The sequence below is a fragment of the Borostomias antarcticus genome (genome assembly GCF_949987555.1).
Source record: "Borostomias antarcticus genome assembly, chromosome: 9".
NCBI lineage: Eukaryota > Metazoa > Chordata > Actinopteri > Stomiiformes > Stomiidae > Borostomias > Borostomias antarcticus.
Genome location: NC_140242.1, coordinates 22,735,925 through 22,752,359, shown reverse-complemented (window position 1 = coordinate 22,752,359; position 16,435 = coordinate 22,735,925). Strand labels below are relative to the sequence as shown.

At 44.4% G+C, this 16,435-nt stretch overlaps 2 protein-coding genes across 3 annotated transcripts; one reads left to right on the top strand and one right to left on the bottom strand.

The window, feature by feature from the left end:
• Positions 1-2,949: 2,949 nt before the first annotated feature.
• Positions 2,950-7,801, bottom strand: LOC311313213 (ankyrin repeat and SOCS box protein 9-like). Its single transcript, XM_084443305.1, has 7 exons — positions 7,698-7,801; positions 7,495-7,574; positions 7,022-7,129; positions 5,793-5,943; positions 4,080-4,214; positions 3,630-3,821; positions 2,950-3,433 (listed from the first exon to the last, which is right to left on the bottom strand). The coding sequence occupies exons 1-7, from the start codon at positions 7,789-7,791 to the stop codon at positions 3,276-3,278; spliced, it is 918 nt and encodes a 305-aa protein (XP_084299431.1). The 5' UTR covers positions 7,792-7,801; the 3' UTR covers positions 2,950-3,275.
• On the top strand, positions 5,981-15,785 carry gpr143 (G protein-coupled receptor 143). Of its 2 annotated transcripts, none has more exons than XM_084443303.1 (9): positions 5,981-9,616; positions 10,972-11,081; positions 11,615-11,709; positions 12,220-12,312; positions 12,841-12,950; positions 13,134-13,242; positions 13,509-13,626; positions 13,841-14,099; positions 15,146-15,785. In XM_084443303.1, exons 1-9 carry the CDS (start codon positions 9,361-9,363, stop codon positions 15,247-15,249), a joined length of 1,254 nt encoding a protein of 417 aa, XP_084299429.1. In that variant the 5' UTR covers positions 5,981-9,360; the 3' UTR covers positions 15,250-15,785. The 2 variants fall into 2 exon arrangements, with proteins under 2 accessions (XP_084299429.1, XP_084299430.1); XM_084443304.1 differs by lacking the exon at positions 5,981-9,616 and adding an exon at positions 10,625-10,838.
• The last annotated feature ends 650 nt before the right edge of the window (positions 15,786-16,435 follow it).

Sequence of the window (16,435 nt, the reverse complement as noted above, 5' to 3'; positions counted from 1 at the left end):
TTTCTTTTGAATACAGTATATGAACAAGACTTGCACTTTTATTTGTGTGCCTTGTCATGGAGTGTCCTAACCCTCCACTAGAGGCCCTTCAGTCAAAGTGGTCTCATTCAGAACATGATTGTTATTCACCTTTTCGTGGAATGTTCATATTCAAAACCATAATACCAGTTTACTTAAGGCGTTGCCCTAGTGAGCGAATGTTCCATTGAAAGAGGAGCACCATGGAATGATTGTCAAGAAAAGTAATCAGAGTGTGAAGCACCGTCCAGCACCCGATGGGATCAGTCTCGTAGGAGACAACAGGCAGGAAGCTTCTCTCGATTTATGCATGAACAGTCTCACCCAGCCTTGCGGTCCCATCCTCCTGACACCAGCTTCTCTGATAAACGCCTCATTAGTGCAGAGGTATCTAATTGAAAACACAGAAGTTTGTAACCTCACTAACCCCCCACCCCCCTCCGAAGTCCCACCAAGATCTCTAGTCTCCCTTATCTATTTGTTTTAATTACCCAACACTGGCAAACTAAAAATACCAAGGCAATTACTGGTGAGCATGAGGAGACTGCAGAGCCTACTCTCACGGCGCTCAGGCTGACGGCTGGATATCTCTTAACAAGGTCCAGCTCAGAGCAATCATCCTGCGCCGGGATCACACCTAAGTCTAGTTTAGACTGTATAACAAGCTCTGGCTCATGGCTCTGGGCACTGTGTTTAGCCTGGTGTCCATGGCAACCGAATCATCAACTGTCAAAAACTCACAGGGGTTGTCTTATAGAGTAGCCTAGGTTATATAAATTAGGCTATAGAATATTATTAGATACATGCTCTCAGAATGGCACTGCCACATGTACAAGGCTGGCTTCAACATTTTGCAGCTGGCCTGCAGTTCTGGTTGACATTTAGATGGTGAGAGAATAATGACAATAGGCTAATAATCAAACTCACTAAAATGACATGATCTCACATTTGAAAGTGGCCTTTGTGTTGCTTTCGTTAATGTTTTTGGAGTGGGGGGAGCGGGGGGAGTGCCTGGAGTGCACTGAACTGCCCCCGAGCTCCGACCCAAACGCGCCACAGTGCTGCCCGAACATGGCCGCCCATTTACCTCCATTCATTTGGACATGTTTCATGTCGAAGATCAGCCACTTTGAATTAGCAATGAAAACCTGATTTGAGCTGTGCATGGCGGCGCACTCCGAGCGACCTTTTGGAACGCCCTTTTGTGATCATGTTCTGTGTTGTTTCGTAATGGGAATAATGCTATTTTTTCATGCTATTTTTGTTTCTCCCATTCACGATGTTGTGAACCTCCTTTCCTCCTCTTAAAGGTTCACACAACTCACGCAAATGTAGCCTACGTCTCTTTATGGGCTGTAAATGATTTCAGGAGAATGTGCACTGAGCGTAAAACTTGCATTAGCCTATTTGTTGTGTTTTTGCCCTGAAAAATGCTTTCGCTGCCGTTTGGCCAGTAGGCCTAAGTGCCTGTGCATTTAGAAAGGGAAGGACGGGGCTAAATGCAGTGCCTGGCTCTCTAGGGGACATGTTTAAAAGCTTGGGCATCATATACAGGTGGGCGTTGGCTCTTAAGTGCTGCCATACCTCAGTAGGCTACAAGCCTAGATCACTCAGAGGAACATGATTCTGATGGTTATCTAAGGTCAAAAGCCCAATATCATCACCGCCGATCCATCACCTCAACCACTGAAGTAGAGCAAGTTGGTCATTAGATGTGAAAATGTGGACACGGTCCTCCCCCACCGACAGACTTGATTTCCCAGATGTCACTAATTACAGGCGTCTCACTTCTGAGCCTCAGAAGTCAGGAATTCCACCACAGCATCGATTTAACATTATATAGGAGTAAATCGAAGTTGTGGTCAGTGTGAGGCTGGCCCCAGGTGCTCATGCTACGTTTGAGGGGACAATGATTTAACTCCAGCAGCAAATTGGGAGAGCGGATCGATGGAGAGTTAATGAGTCGCCTATTGCTAGTGAAAACCCTTGGATGCGTTTGAGCAACTGTTGCCTTACTACAGTGGAGAGAATCTTCATGTTCATTGCACAACACCTCTCCCAGAAGCGCTCCTGATTACATTTCTGTCTCCTTTAAGATCTGCCAATGCGTCTAGCAGACAGGGTAGGCAGCGTTGTTTCTGGACAGGATCACATTGATTAGTCTACTCTCCATAATTATGCAATAAAATAACTCTGATTCTCTATCATGACCCCGCACTGCTGCTTTCCCTGGCGACCCAGTCAGACCCAGAGATGTCGGGACACTAACAGTCATGCTCGCCTTCCATGTCCACAGACATAGGCTAATTGGAACCTGTGTAGTCCAAACCACGCTGGTCTGCAACAGGCAAGTATACTAGGCAAGTTATAGCGTAAATGAATGATAATCATAAGATAGGCTACCTCACCAGTTGGCTGTATTATTAAAATTAATACCAGGCAGGGAGGGAAGACAAATGTGTGATCACATTACGATATCACAGGTTCAACTTGGCCAGATGAAACCATTTGAAGGACACTTTCTAAAACGTCAGTAGGCTATCATCTGGTCTACCCCGATAGAAACAGTGGAGCGCAAAGGCAAGAGAAGGCAATCAATAGATCACTTTAGCTGAATGTATCTCCCGTTACAGGACACTTCGGGGTCTCCAAACATCCATTTTCGTTTGTCCTGGTTAATTTTATTCATGGGAGACCCTGATCGGCATCTTCACCAGAGTCTGGTTGAACTCTATTTGAGAGAGAATTGAACAGCCAGAGTGCAACATATTTATTCGGAGGATAAAACCTTTCATTTCAACTGTCGTTGAAATTCTTGCGTGGGCCACGTAGGCTACACGTGTGTGCATACACGTGTGCATGTGTATGTATATGACAGATGTAGGCCTACAGAACACACTGTCCAAAAGTTTATTTTGCATTATTCATTTTGTGAGCATCCACTGTCTCATGTTCCCTCAAAATGTACAGCCTATTATTGGATTGAAAATGAATATTGCATCACTTCTTTAATAAAGTCACTGGGCCCGTTATATGTAGTCCTATGCTCTTTTATCATGCATAACAGGCGATATCTATTCATGTAGCAGTTATCACTCTCAAGTGACATTTGTAAAAAAGAAAACGGAGAAAATCAGATGAGCACATAAAATTGCAAATCAACTCAATGTTCACGGTTCGGAGCGTTTCTCCACAGTTAATGCTAGTGCGCCACCTATTGAGCTGAAGTTATAATGCTTTGGACTAGGAAGGCAAATTCATTCCAAGGATCTACATGTACCCCACTGGTTAGACTGATAATGGAGATATTGTTTCAGCTCTAAAGGTATATGTAGACCAGAGATTGCACTAAGCCTCTTCTTCCCCAAGACCTTCCTGATGAGTAGACGACACAACTGCATCAGGCAGGGCACTCCTAGCCAGACAGCAAGGAAGAAACAAACATTTCAATAACAGATCACGTACTGTCATCATTTCATTTTGAATCAGGAGTGGTGACCCACTACACCATTATCCTAAATTAACACCAAATGCAAGGCTGTTTTCAGCAAATGAAACAGAGAAGTACATCCTACCAGACTACGGGGCGTTAGCAGGTGTTGTGGCGCTACCTCCTCTGTGTGTCAGGAGCCTCTCCGCTGGGCTGTGGTGAGGGGCCAGGTCTGCGGGCCATTGGCCCCGGGCGTCCCTGCTGGAGCGGTCGGCCCCGTGCTCCAGCAGAACCGACACCAGCTCTGAGTTGGAGAGACGGGCCGCCGTGTGTAGAGGAGACTCTCCGTCCTTGCTGCCGTTCACACTGGCGCCTGCCCCAGGACACAACACGCACACACATCTAGGTCACAGTCTACATTAACACAACCTCCAACTCAAAATACTCCATTCGAGAACAAAGAATATTTTCAATTCGTGTCATTTACTACTGCATATTTTCGTAGAATTGAGGCAATTTATGTAACATTGTGCTTCCTTTAATAAAGGCATAGACTACTGATAATAGTCACATATGGATAATCAACAATGGCATGGTCATAGTCTGGAGACGAGAGAAATCAGTTTCATACCCAGCTGAAGCAATTTTCTCACAGTGCTCAGATGTTGGTTGGTGCAGGCAGTGTAAAGAGGGGTCCCTGATTGGTCAACATGCTGGTCCACGTCTGCACCATGATGAACCAGAGTCTCAATGCATTCTGGATGACCTGGATAAAAGAGACTGTATCATCAGAATGCAGAGGAAAGGTGCTTGAAATCTGCCTTGAAGACCAGCTCACAAACGAGCTGGTCTTCAAACATGACCGATATCCACTAGCCTGGCTTCGTGACCCTAATCATGTGATCTCTCCAACAGGAATAATTTAGACTGTTTATTACACAGGGCGCCATATAGGCTACTGTTGAGTGTTCTGTAGGAACTCTGCTGGACTTGCCCGAAACCATAACATAAAACATATCTTTACACATGTCAGAAGGCTGTTTCAGATGTATTGCTCAGCTTGTTAGCAGCACATTGGTGCCTAGCATGTGCACGCTTCTCTCGATGTCTTTTCTAAGCATATACTGTCGAGATAGCTTTCTGGTGCTAATTAGTTTGTTTTACATTTGTATAAGCTCATTCTCTTTATGTCTGTTACCCATCATTGTCCATTCCAATATGTTCCTGCTAATTAAAACTTAGTTCCATGTTCTTTCTCTAGACATGATCTCACTGCATCTTTTCTTTTCCTACAGCCCAATGGGTGACCTTTAACTTTTAGATTAGTTCTGTAGGCTCCTTGTCAACTTAATTTATATAGCCCTTGTCTGTTCCTGTTGACTCCCCTGTTGCCTCCTGTCTCCTTACTCTAAGCTCTGTATCTATCTTCTGTCCTAAGCCTTCACTCGTCAATGTCTCCTCCTGTCCTCTTTCCTAAGTAAGCCCTCCCTGTGACCTTGGTACTAACAGTGCAGTGCCTGGCACAGACAGGCCTACAGCCTCTCAACTGCAGAGAAATCACTATTGTTAGTGGTAGGCCTATATGCTGAAATACACATACTAAGTGAATATAGTTTATTGCTAATACATGTGAAGGGTACTTAAACTTTTAAATACTGTACACAACAAATACTTCCTATTTGTGATGGACAGAACCCACGTCAGTTCAATGTCATTTCCTGTTTCTACTCTCGGTTGTCTGGAGCCAATTGCTTTACATTTTACCAGTCTAAGGCGGGTCTAGGCGTTTCCTATCGACTCACGGTTTGGAATGGCCTACTCTGGGGAATATCAGCTATCTGCTAGATGTGTTCTGAGCCCAACAAAGCAGAGCCATATTGAGGTTTCCATCATCGTGTTCAATAATTATTGTCCTGTCTTGGTTGTAGGCCCCATTGTGTATCTAGTTGTGAATAAATCAGTTGCTTTCAGGAAAATTGTAATTTCAGTGTTCAATAGAGCCTCTCCATGCCATGGCTATTAACAATGACAATTCTGATGATTAGTCTAAGCTCACCAGATGTTTTGAAAATGCACCAGCAGTAATGTATTCTTTAGCTTAGAGTGCCTAAGTGGATGCAAGAAGCATCGTCTTTATATCTATATTGGAAACCGTTTGGAAAAGGGCAGGCACTTTCAAAAGTACTTGGCAGGTGATTGGATGAACCATCTGTCTATCACCCGTCTATCACAGGCTAACTTCAACTTGGCTGTAGCTGTGCTGTACACTTCCAGAGAGTCTGTCATGGCCGTAGCTGTGCTGTAGACTTCCAGAGAGTCTGTCATGGTGAATGTGACCCCTGACCTTTGGCTGCAGCTTGGTGGATGGGGGAGTCTGAGTAGCTGGAGCCTTGGGGCGTGGCTCCATTCTGGAGGAGCAGGGTCACACATGCCATGTGGCCACGGGCACTGGCCTCTGACAGGGCGGTGGTCCGTTCCAGTGTTGGGGTGTTCACCTGGATCCACACAGACAACATGACACATGAGCTTTAACAAGACCGTTCTATTCAGTATGTACCTTCCATTCTCTCTCTTTGTGTGAAAACAATACATAGAAAATACCTATGAACTATCAGAGACATATTAGGAAAGTAAATACTTCTCTGCCTCACCTACAATCTGTATGCCCAGTGTTTATATGAAAGGTAGCATTCAGGCAAGAGAGGACACGAAGCTTTGTAGTTTTTCCCACGGTGCTGACCGCAAGCCAGGCCAACTTATGAACTTGCAACACCAACCCAATAACAAATGACCCTCTCCCCGCTCTGACCAGCCCAGCTCTCACACACGCAAACAGAAAACTGGACAGGTAGTGGACAGTGGCTGTCAGGAGCCAACTTAAATTAATTTTGTAAGCCTACGCAAATATGGTTGTGGTATATGTCAATTAAGTGAATGCATTTCATTTTGTGTCTGTATCGGTTTGTAGCAGTCCCCACATTTTTATCAGGTATTGGTGCTCCCATGTGTCCTAATAACCCACATTTTTGATGTTCAATGGCTGCTCCCAACACGTAATGGTGACAGTCTATGGTTCCACTCCATAATGTTCAGGTGGCTGAGACGTGAGAGCTGTGAATCACCCTGGCTCAGCGTGTGATTGGCTGTGCCGTGGGCATCCATCCGCAATCCGAGATTGTTAGCCTTGTTGTGAGTTTTCTTCCATTTCCCAGGTGACCTTTCTTTTAACAGAGCTGAGAAATGTGTCAGCTATTCTTGAGTTTAGGCTTGGTGTGTGTCTACGTTTGTGGTTAATCACCAACTCATTTCACGCTCGCACAATAATTTATAACCAGCAATAACTGTCAGGGTTGTCGAACAGTGCTCAGTCTTAACTAGATCTGTTTTCATATCCCTGTTAAACATATTTGTCCTCAAGATAGGTTTATTCAAATGATATGCACATCCTTCTGTGATATCTTTAAAGCAGCATTTTGTTGAATATTTAACATTAATCATTGCTGTTAGTAGAGTAACAGAATCAGTCCTATCCAAAAAGAGTGAAAGTAGCCTACATTGCAGTGGCTTACTTACATTTGCCCCATTGTCTATCAGTAACTTGGCACATGTTGTGTGACCCTGTAGACAGGCTCCAAACAGGGGCGAGACTCTGTCCAGAGTGGCTGTGTTTACACAGGTGCCCTGTGAGGACCAGTGCAATATGAAAGAATAAAACAGTACATACAACAAACAGTTCACGAGATATTAAGGGGTCAATGCAGAGGTGAATTTCCCCAAGGGGATTAACAAAGTGTAAATTATTTATTATTATTTATGTATTTATTCACTTTCTGCTGCAGTTACCTAAACCCTCATAGAAGCCTGTCATACTGAACTATCTACTACAGTTTAATGATACATCCCATTTGCAGTGACTTAATACGAACTAAGGTAGGACTTTGTTACTTGATCTGAAAATAAAGCCCAGCCACATAGAAAAGTCAGTTCATGAGTATGCATGAAAACAGTCAGTATTGCTCCGAGCAACAGGTCAGGGTGTGTATCACCTGGGCTATAAGGTTTCTCAGAGTGAGGACACGTCCGTTATAGGCTGCATCCAGAATGGGAGACCAATCAGCCTCAACATCTTCAGGGGAAACACAAGCAGACACAGCCCATTCACAGATACGTGTATATGTAGACTTCTGGAGTTGAACGTTTCAGTGCATTCACTCAGCTACTCATCAGTCATCAAAGGGCTACTACTTACCACTCATCAAAGGGTTAGAGAAAAAGAGCACAGATTCGTCTTGGCCTGCGTTGTTGCCCTCCGGCCTCTGGCTGTGTCCCGTGGACTGTGCCATTGTTTGCCAGCACAGAGAGCGTCCCAGTTGTCTGCTTGTCTTGCAGCACGGATTTTGTAACCTCAGAAGCTGGACTGTGTCGTGATGTCACATGATATCAGAACCTGCCGTTGGCTGAGCTGTTTTTGGCGTGTTTTTGGCATCAGGTTCACACAGCTCTGTGATGTCATTTCCCTTCAGACACAGTGTAACTGCCATGCAGGAAGCGGGTTAGAATGCTCTGCTGAGCACAGCGGACATGGTGCTTATTACAACCAATGGTAGTGCAGAGAGAGAGAGAGGGAGAGGGAGACAGGCCTGTTTAGCAGGTTTGTAATTTGACACTGTCATCACATATTATCCACAACAAGATCCACACCCAACAGCCCCAGCCAGAGACAACGAGGAAGGGGAGGAGGCAGGGGTTGGGATGGAGGTTGAGGGGTATAACGTAAGATTAGGGGTGGAGCTGGTGAGACACAGACGACTCTCATCATGCAACAGGCATTTGTTTGTTTAGTTTGGATAGCTTGTGGCATGACACACTTTCACTTCACACTTTTACTTCTTAAAGATGCAGAAACTGGAGAAATGTGCATAGGTTTCATATTATTTCTATTCAATCCAAAGTAGATGCAGAATGCCACATTTACAAAAAAACAACTACTTTTTATGTTGGATAGTTCATAAGAGAGTTAATGTGATTCCATAGCATTTCTAGTGGTATGATTATCTGTCTCTCTACAAGATTCCCACACAGTAGCCTACACGGAAACACGGTGGCGAAATTATTCTCCACCACCAGATGGCAGTAGCGCAGAAGGGACAGTCTGACAAGAAGATGCGATACAGCGAAGGAATACTGCAGTATTCTATTCAATTTTCAGTTCTTAATGGTGTTGATGAACTCTGTCAGATGAGCACACCTTAGAATGAGTTTTGGGACTTATCAGGGAAGGTGCATGAATTAGACTACCACAGTATTCTAGTTTGTATAGGCCTTGTTGTGTGATACATACATTTATGGAACTAAGAGTAGGCTTACAAGTAGAAAAACTAACATAATACAACCATAAATGTTTATTTTTTCAGTTTCACTAGGCAACGCATTTGCCCCATAGGTTAAAAAAGAACCAGGTTAAAAGACAGCATCAACATATGTTTTAATAATGCTATTCATGATTTTGTATAATGGCCCCTATTGCTTTTCAGATTTCCATAATAGGTCTTCTAATCCCTATGGGATCTTCTCGTAATTACATATTATGCTGTATTCTATTGTATGCATAGGTTAATAATGCATTATATATCAAATGACAATGGATCACTTACTGAAAAAACTTGAAATAAAAACTTGAGTTACTGAATAAAGAGCCTTTTCCCCTAACATTCTTGAGAGACACATTCTTCTGTTGGCTCCAACCAACGTGGGGCAGTTAAGCCCTGACTGGAAGGATTAAATAGAAGCACATGATGATTCAACTCGTGATTCCACTGAGCTCAGGCCATGCACTAAATGAATGACCCTCACCATAACTCTCTGCCTTTTCTCCCCCCGACACCATAGTCCTCTTCTCCATACAGTCCGTGATGGCATCTCCGAGGCTGGAGACGTTCTGCTGCCCAAACCGAGACTCGTCCACCGAATTTGTCATAACTTTTCAGCCTCTCTTCTATTGCGCCATATGCATTGGCAGCGCAAGTTTTAGTCTAATCTTTTCCATACTACAGATTTTGCCCAAACGCAAGGGCTACAGACGTCTTGGACAGTACCCTTTACCGAAGCCAGCGTCCTCGTCGAGAATACTGTTCATCATCAGCATCTGTGATATACTGGGATGTGCAGGTAAGGCCTAATACTATCTGTGTGCTCCACCAACGTTTCTCTGGAGATGTTGGCGGTCCTATAGGACTAGCCTACCACGTGTGCATTATTAGGCCTACTTTGGTGGTCATCACAGACATAATATGTGAAGACACATCTGACGAACATTTTTCATCTTGGGAGGCAGGAGCTGCCAACATGCGGTATTCTACCATATAGCATACAGTTTAGAAATAGTTTTAGGCACTACCAAATATTCGAGAATAATGGTAAACCAGAATTTACAATTGACTTCTGAGTGTTTCAGATGCAAGATTTAGGCCCAATGGTGCTGGCTAATTTCAAGGTAATTTCAGGGATTAGTTAGTGCTCAACCTATGTGAGACTGAGAATGTTTGAACCTTTTTGAACCACTGCTACCCAAATAGGCCAAGACCTTTACAGAAATAGGATGTTCTCTGTAGGAAACAAAGTTTTTTCTTGTTTGCTGTGAAATAAATACTCTCCTCTTGCAGATATTCCACCCAATAAGACATTTCCACTACGCAGAAATAAATGATTCAAATATTGGGTATTTGTTCCATTTTATTCAAGAGTGTTAACTAACATAACTGACGCAATGGAAGCCTCTATTGACTATGCAGAAGGCGAGGATGAATCAGTTGAGTTGTATCGTCTTGTCGTGATTGCAGTTTACACCAAGATGGACCGTTTCTTGTTGCAGCACACTGAAAAATCTTAACCTGGACTAGGCTACTGTGTGTTCCTGATAGTTTCTCTCACAGCACGCATCATTTTCCACTGCCAGGGAAAGCACTTAAAAACAAGTTAAGCATTCCTAGGCCACAATTTAGACCCAAACACACAGCAGTATGTACGTGACATGAATTTCCTGACATTTTTCCAAACCCCAGTGCTCTGCAGCTGGTAAGCTCCATTAGATGGAGGAAGTGGAAAGACCCTTATAAAACATATCCCGGGGCCGCTTGGATTTCCATTAGATCAGATGCAACTATAATTAAAAGGATTCCATGACAGAATCCCATTAACCAAGTGTAAAATGGTACAACATAAGCACACGTTCAGATATTTGTATCCAGTGTTAATTGTAACCAGTCATGATATCTACATCCCCCTCCGAGACACCCTGATTTCCTTACGGCTTTTCTTGGTGTGTGTGTGTGTGTGTGTCATCAGGGAGACTCATTGATGATGATGGTGATGATGATGATAAGAAGGCATGGTATTCATATATATTACCTTTCCAGATGCCCAAAGAACTAAAGGAGTGCATAGTCACTTGTGTTAATTGGTCCAGGGAGGTGGGGATGAGACGGTCAGTGCTGAAGCCTCTGTGTTGGTCTCATCTCCCCCAGGTATCATCGTGAGGTCGTCCATCTGGCTGGGCCTGCCCGGCCTCGTCAGTCGCATCTCGGTGGCCAACACCAGCGACGTCTGGCCACAGGCCTTTTGCGTCGGCAGTGCAGTATGTATGTTTTCCATCCCTGCAAAAGATAAAAGGGACACAACCACAGGCAAATGTAAAGCAATGGCAAACGCAAGCCCACGTGATTCTACATTAGACAGTCACTTGCATGACGAAGCGTGGTTTCGAGTGATTGTCTTACTGCTTATAGTCCTCTTGCTCAGGACTGTGACGTGAACACCTTTTCAGAGAGCCTTTCAAATTCCGAATCAATTACTCTTCAGACAGACAGCGTATTATGGACTTAATCCTGTTTTTGGTCTTCAGAGCACCACTGAATGACACACTTGCAGGTCACGCCTCAGGTCAAGCCTCAGGCTGTGAACGCATGCCAAGAGATTTAAAAATTACATTGAACAGTTCACTCACTCCAAAGAACAGACAGGCTGCATGCTGGAATAACTACAAAAAAAAGATTCTCCAGTAAACCATGTTTGTTATGTCCCTAGCAGACATATGCATGCATGTTATTCTGTTGTTGCGCAGTCTTCATCACTGGGTTTAGTTGGCTGAGCCTCATTTTTTTCCAACAGATGTGGATCCAGCTGTTCTTCAGTGCTTCCTTCTGGTGGACCTTCTGCTATGCTGTGGACGTCTTCCTGGTGGTCAAAAGATCTGCAGGGATAAGGTACGCTGATGTAGATACACTTGACACCCCGTACCAGGTACCTTCAGCTCACGCCTCCTGTTAAAAAGCACAGCGCCCTCAGATGTGGGTGAAAATGAAATATTGCCATTAATTATTCATGCATCGCTAATCAAAATGTGCTTTCGCATTAAGCAGAGAGGGAGCATGGAAACTAATATATTCCCCAGTTGGCCTGTTACTTTGGCCTACCAGTCTGTCTCGTGTGTAATCAGTGAGATACTATGTGTAGAGAGCTCAGTCTCATGATTTCTGACCTCTCTATCTCTCTCCTTCCCTCTCTCTCCCTCTCTCTCTCTCTCTCTCTCTCTCCCTCCCTCTCTCTCTTCCTCTCTCTCCCTCCCTCTCTCTCTCCCTCTCCCTCCCTCTCTCTCTCTCCCTCCCTCTCTCTCTCTCTCTCTCTCCCTCTCTCTCCCTCTCTCTCTCTCCCTCTCTCTCCCTCCCTCTCTCTCTCTCTCCCTCTCTCTCTCTCTCTCTATCTCTCTCTATCAGTACGATTGTCCTGTATCACATGATCACATGGGGCCTGGCTGTGCTGCTGTGCGTTGAGGGCGTGGCCATGCTGTATTACCCCTCCATCTCTAAGTAAGGAAGCGTCTCACTGTCGGGGGGGTCGGTGACGTCTCATTGCTGTGGTACTCTTATGTAGATCTGTTCACTTATGCCAACTATTGCCTTACGGTTAGTGATAGATATTATCAATGATCATGAAATTATGCTAGGTTTCAGGCCTGTTACACTAATGCATATTTGCAGAAAGAAAGCATACGTTTTCCTCCGTTTGCGCCGAGCAACTACACTACCCCGGCAAAAACGACCCTGGAACCCGGAGGCTTTGGAATACACCCCGAGCTGCGTTGTAGTCGCCCGCGTAATGGCGTACTGTGTTGCCGGTTCATATACGCAGCCATGCAAATACGCATCAATGCAGTCCTGGCCTCAGTCTCACCTTTGCTTTTTGACCATTCTGATGACTTTGTCTGAATGAAACGTCTCACAACCGAGGACTGTGATGTGAGCCTCACTCATACCGCGCTGTGCTCTGTGGCCAGAGGGTAGAGGCATGGTCTGTCAGGTGACGCGCGGCGGTGCTGTCTTGTCCTTCTGTCGTAGCTGCGAGAACGGCCTACAGCACGCCATGCCCCATTACATCACCACCTACGCCCCGATGCTGCTGGTCCTCCTGGTCAACCCCGTGCTGTTCACACGCACCGTCTCCGCAGGTCAGTAGCCTACCCAGCAGCCCCGGCGCGTCCTCGCTCACAGACCCGCTCTTTCGCAGCACGAACGTCTTCAGCAGTGGCAGATGTGACAAGCATATTCAACCATGGGACAGGGGTTGTATCATTTCACGGTGCTTAACTTCGGTGTGCGTACAAAGTCAAATATTGATATTTTCCCCACAGTTACATCGTTACTGAAGGGACGACAAGGCATCTACACAGAAAATGAGAGGCGCCTGGGCACAGAGATAAAGATACGCTTCTTCAAAATCATGCTGGTGTTTGTTATTTGGTATGTATAACATACCTAGCTGAGAGATTTATTAGAAAATTGCCTTTTCTCCATAAATGCGATTATTTATCCGACTGGTCTCTCTGAGAGTTCAAAATAATAATTCTACTAAGTCGTTATTTCCTCAAAATTCCTTTCAGGACGTCATTAGAAATAACTTTAACTCTCAGATCTATTCACATCGGAGAAAAAACAGCTTATTTAATCATGATTTTATTGTACTTTTATTGTTGATAGTAGCTTTGTTGTTGATTCCGCTATTTTAGCTGGCTCCCCAACATCGTGAATGAGGGTCTGCTGTTCTACCTGGAGATGGAGGCGGACATAAAGGTTGTCAGTCTGAAGAACGTGAGGAACGCAGCGCTCATCATCTGGTTCATCATGGTGTGTGTTCGACATATATTCAACCTTTATTCAACCAGGAAAGTCACGTTGGGATATGGTTCTCTTTATCGAGTGAGCTGTGATGAAGAGAGGTTGTTCTTCCAAAAAATAGAAGAACAATACAACGTTTAGTACATGATGGTTGTGTTTGTGGTTGGTAGACGGACATGTCGTGCCACAGAGGACTGAGGTTGGGGTGTTTGTCCTCCCCCAGGGCATCCTCAACCCGATGCAGGCGTTTCTCAACACGCTGGCCTTCCACGGCTGGACAGGCTTCGACGTGGACCTGAGCCTGCAGCACAGGAGGGAGCTGGCCTGGGACTCCGCCTCCACCTCCGTGGCCCCGCCGGGGGGCTACAGCAACCCCATGGTGGGCTCCACCCTGCTCCACCAGACCCACGTCCAGGAGGGCAAGAAGAACATGACGGCCAACGGGCAGCCGCCCTCTGACGCCATCAGCGTCCTCTCAGAAGGTAATGGGGCTTGGTGGGGCGCTGGGAATGGAAGCTCCCCAGTATATCACGGCTGGTGAGGGTGAACCTCCCCTACCAGTGCAGAGCACGGTGCTCTTGGACTGTTTCCTCCACACACCAGCCAATGGTTTCCTGAGTAGCAAAGGCTTTGGTGATTACAAAGTTTACTGTTACCACAGTTTTAATTTTCCAGAAACATCCTCCAGGAACAGTTTTATGTTTTATTTTATAGAGGATGAAATGAACAGGGACTTGTTTTTGTGCTGTAAGAGTGTTATTAATGATTAAAATGATTTGTTTTCATAGCAAGACATGGAATATTGAATTATGTTTATTAAAATGTAAAATATGTATGCTCTCCCATCTCTTGTACTATGACGTGAGGGCAGAAATATGAAATGTATTTTGGGATCTTTTTTGTGGTAGAAAATTAGGTTTTCTACCATTTTCTACTATTTAAGAGAATTAGTGGTGTTCCTGTGCTCTGACAGGTTTACACAGTTATTCAGTGTTTTGATCTATATTCAGGATTTGTGAGAATGTTCCTGCATCTCTAATGAAAACACCTCAAGAAATAAAATACAACTTTAAAGGTGTTAATGTTTCTTGTGCATGAATATAGCCCAGACCAACATTATTCAGAGTAAATGTTTTATCAGGAGCGTGTGAAATCTAGTTTCTATTCCTTATTCCCAACCTTTTGGTGAAATGTGTGATATCAGATTGTGTACAACATTGGGCAACACTCAAGGCTTTCTAGACAACTCAAATTCCCAAAATACATTTGTCAGTCATATAAACATGACAATGTTAAGCAGAGGGTTAAGATGAACAGCTATGACAAGTACATGTGTGAGCTTCATATATATTAACTTTTCGTACTGTAGCTGTTTATCTTGACCATCTGTTAAATAATGTACATTTCTTATTCAGAGAGAGTAGCAGCAAAGTGTTCATCAAGGCATTTGGGAGATGTAGTTTTGAAGTGCCAGTGAAGGGAACATGCCCGCTTTAACGCAGCTATCTCCCCTATTTTGTCTTGCTAGGTTCAGAGTCTAGTACAATTGAAATCCACATTTCCAGTGAGCTGCGAGACTATGAGGATAGAGACGCAGATGGGGAGTCGTTGGAGAACTCTGCAAGGCACTAGCTGGCGCCAAACGCTGCATCAACAACCAGCCTCTTCTCTCCGTCCTGTCTGTGACTTGGTGACTGTGTCCTTGTTGAGGTGGCTACATCCTGTGTAGTTGACCCCTGTCCCTTTCAATGCAGGGCTGGAACAGCATGACCATACAGATACTACTCTAGATACAGTACACTGGAGTAAAGCGATTTTAATTAGTCATTAGTTAGACATTGGATATTCTATCAGACAAACATTGCACTATGTCTACAACCCTTGTAGAGTATTCTGTGTATGTGTGTGGCAAGCCCAAATTATTAGCCTGTTAATTTGTCTCAGTATCAGGCACTCAGCCCTCCTCATCAGCCTGCTAAAGACAGTGGTGTCACATTATTGAACCATCAACTACAGTAGATACAGGTACAATAGAAAAATCCTGATATGACTTAATAACCCAGAGGCTGGCCTTTAATTGTGCCTTAATTACTTGAGAAACGTCCATTTAGCTCAACACATCACCAGGTCTATTAGACGCTCATACACACTAATGAACAACCAATGCATCAGAGAATGAGTAGCACTTCATATGTGTTGTTGATTAGATGTTGTAGCCTAGGCTACTTAGTGCTTTGAATGTTTTCTATCTTGTATTTTTACTTTTCAGTTCTATTTTATAGAATATTAAACACAAAGAACAATTGGTCTTGTGCTGGTATTCTCTGGTTTTGAGTGAACATGTGAGCTTGCAAAGATGTTATGAGCACATGGATGAGAACGACAGCGGTGGTGGGAGGAGCAGTAAGAAAACAAGTGATGCCTCGAGGTGATTGGCTGCCCCGTCACACAGAGGCCCCTATGGCAGATCGACCCGGTCATGGCTCTTTTCGATCCGGTCAGGTTTGAGTTGGATTACTGTTTTTTCACTGTTGATTTGACTATGTATTGTTTTTACTGTATTCTATGTCCCACACTTCTATGTTATGTTCTGTATTTTTTTTTTTTTTTATGGCTGACTGCTGCCTTTCTTGGCCAGGTTACCCTTGTGAAAGAGACAGTGTCTCAATGGGTTCTTTCCTGGTTAAATAAAAAAAAAAAAAAAGAATTGTGTCCTGGCCCCGCAGCGGTGGAAGAACAGCCCACTGACGTCAGAACAGCGGAATCTCTGCCCATCTTTTGCCACAGGCTCAAAACTCCACCTCTTCAAGACGTACTA

What these genes read in the sequence shown, in the direction of transcription:
- gpr143 (XM_084443303.1), top strand. Translation starts at nt 9,361, where the DNA reads ATGGCATCTCCGAGGCTGGAGACGTTCTGCTGCCCAAACCGAGACTCG. An exon ending in AAAAGATCTGCAGGGATAAG is followed by an intron (nt 11,710 to 12,219) that starts GTACGCTGATGT and finishes TCTCTCTATCAG; the next exon opens with TACGATTGTCCTGTATCACA. An exon ending in TCATCATCTGGTTCATCATG is followed by an intron (nt 13,627 to 13,840) that starts GTGTGTGTTCGA and finishes GTCCTCCCCCAG; the next exon opens with GGCATCCTCAACCCGATGCA.
- LOC311313213 (XM_084443305.1), bottom strand. Translation starts at nt 7,791, where the DNA reads ATGGCACAGTCCACGGGACACAGCCAGAGGCCGGAGGGCAACAACGCA. An exon ending in TGAGAAACCTTATAGCCCAG is followed by an intron (nt 7,130 to 7,494) that starts GTGATACACACC and finishes TGGTCCTCACAG; the next exon opens with GGCACCTGTGTAAACACAGC. An exon ending in GAGAAAATTGCTTCAGCTGG is followed by an intron (nt 3,822 to 4,079) that starts GTATGAAACTGA and finishes GTCCTGGGGCAG; the next exon opens with GCGCCAGTGTGAACGGCAGC.